The 2,473-nt window shown below is 34.7% G+C and overlaps 1 protein-coding gene across 1 annotated transcript; it reads right to left on the bottom strand.

Annotated features, from left to right (window-relative positions):
* Positions 1 to 497: 497 nt before the first annotated feature.
* On the bottom strand, positions 498 to 1,577 carry LOC148700604 (L10-interacting MYB domain-containing protein-like). Its single transcript, XM_089924101.1, has 3 exons — positions 1,200 to 1,577; positions 773 to 1,130; positions 498 to 727 (listed from the first exon to the last, which is right to left on the bottom strand). The coding sequence occupies exons 1-3, from the start codon at positions 1,575 to 1,577 to the stop codon at positions 498 to 500; spliced, it is 966 nt and encodes a 321-aa protein (XP_089780227.1).
* Positions 1,578 to 2,473: the final 896 nt, after the last annotated feature.

The following is a 2,473-nucleotide window of genomic DNA, read 5'->3' as shown; positions in this document are numbered from 1 at the left end:
AGATTAATAAATACATGTTTTTCCATTCAAAATTGTTGTTGGCATCTATATGGATTGCCATATAAAATTTCTGATACAAACTTGTATCCGGTTTGATAAGAGGTCCTACAAGGCTCCTTTTCAATATATTTTGTGTAATATTCAGTAACCATACCAACAGTTGCAGTTAGTAGAATATTATAATTATCATCATCAACTATCTCATCTTCACTGGAATAATTTTCCTCAGAACTATTGTCAATGCTGCCCATACCTGTAGAAAACATATTATGCAAAAAATAAAACATCTGTAGCAAATAAAACAAATGATATATAAACATATAATGCAAATACATATAATATCACAAAATCATAACATCTATAATATCCATAAAATCAATAGCATCCACGATACATTATCCAAGAGATACCACAAATACATATAGTCCATCATCATTCTATAATAGAAGTTCATAATTAAAACTACAAAACATATTGCTATAATAGTACGTCAACAACTACTTATGTAAGTTTGACATTCGCTTGAGCCATTCAATTCGAAGATTGGTATCTCGGAGTGCCATAAACATCTCTCGATGTTCTCTTTTAAGGAGCACCTCAGCAGCAATCAAAAGCAGTTCAGGTTGTACTACCATCTCAGGCATCATATGCACTTCGTCCATCACCTCATCGATACTACGTCCAGGTTTATCAATCATCTTGGATGGCACTGTACTTTTCTTCTCCACTGCATCAATAAGACGACTCAATTACTGAGATAGTTGTGCAGCACCCTCAACCTTCTTGCATTTCTTATCATGCAAAGTAGAGCTAACTCTTTTCTTTCCTCTCTCTTGGATAGCATCAGATGCAAGAGTAAGGTTAACATTAAAATTATCAGTGGGAACATCATCAATTTTATATGCAATCATATGATGGTCCTCATCTGAGTCACCTAAGCCCTCAAATGTATCATTATTAACCCCATCCAACCTCTCATATACTTCAATTGTGTCCTCAACATCCTCCTGCACCAGTAAAGCTGGTGCCCAGGCCCCCTCCCCAGTGGCACTAGTACCTCTAAATAACCTATCCAATTTTATGGCATGTTGTAGACCACGTTCTCGAAACTTAGCTACATCAGGAATCTCCTGCAAGTTAACAATATATAGTTGTCAATAGTAGTTTATAGGTTAGTATAAAAAATCTTACAAATATTAAACTAGTGGCACGTGTACCTGCAATTTTTTTTCCCACCATGCATCTGGTGCATCTATTGTATTTCTAACAGGATCCCATCCAAGCCCTGTTTCCTTTCCCACCAATTTCATCCAAATGCTCCAATTTGCTTTCAGGTTATCCCACTTATTTGTAAATTTTTTGTAGTCATATTGATTTCCAATCTTCTCATTGAATTTCTTAATTATATTGGCCCACCTTAACCTATTGAAATGTGTTCCTGGGCAATTACCAGCTTCAACTTCACCAATACATATATCGATAAACTCCTCTATCAATTTTTCATTCCAAATGGCCTTCCTCTTCTTCTCATCTTGGGTTGATGGACCAGCAAGGGTATGTTGGCTCTTCTTAGACATTTGTTCTTCTTACAATGCAACAACAAAGACATGAAACATTTTGTCAATCATAAGTCATGATTTCATCCATATGAATAAAACACCTTGTAAAGCATATTAGAAAAACAATGAGATATTAGACAAGGCATGCAATAAGAGGCAATTATTTGATAGAACTATAAGCATTTTCACCAGCTTGCACAGTTCTTAAATGGATCACAGGCTTTACTGGTTTCGTCTATGTTCTTGACCATTTTTAGGCTAGTCTTAGAAGACCCATGTACTCTTTATTGTATACTTTCTCTGTATTTGGTCAAGCTAGTCTTCTTAATAGAACTCTATGTCTAATGAATGTCAATTATTTGATAGAATCAAGGATTTGATGGATGGCTATTATGATAGTAAATAAAGAAATTGCCATTACCATGTATAAACTTACTCTTCCCATTCCTAACTAGGTAGCAGCATTTTTGCCATGATCTCAGGAAAAATTTGCCTACGTACCATGATCTCCTTTCTTTTTAAATTTCAACTTCCAGATCTTGTAGGACTCTCTTTCTATTGGAAATAAGATCAGATTAATAGGAACATTTATTACCTTATTTATCTCCAGTATCTCGATTTTATATTGTAAATCCATTAGCACCTACAGGTTCTTTCCTTTTAGCTCTTAGAACATGCTCATATGATTCTGTAATAAATATGAAAATTGATTATTTCTAAAGGAATAAAAGTAATAGCGCACTGAGATTTCTCTTAAAAAAATTGTGAGATTGTTTGGAAATTCCCAATGCTCGGATCATGAAGACTAAAGTTTGAATCATGTAATGGTTACGTTGTATGCACATTATTTGTCAGATTAATAAGGTCCAGGGGGCATGTATCGTAATTACGATCGAGATGAAGGAGAGGGATGG

This window comes from Phoenix dactylifera, chromosome 7 (assembly GCF_051530095.1).
Source record: "Phoenix dactylifera cultivar Ajwa chromosome 7, Ajwa_hap1_PhDact_Kaust_v1.1, whole genome shotgun sequence".
Lineage (NCBI taxonomy): Eukaryota > Viridiplantae > Streptophyta > Magnoliopsida > Arecales > Arecaceae > Phoenix > Phoenix dactylifera.
This window is presented reverse-complemented; position numbering and strand designations above follow the sequence as displayed.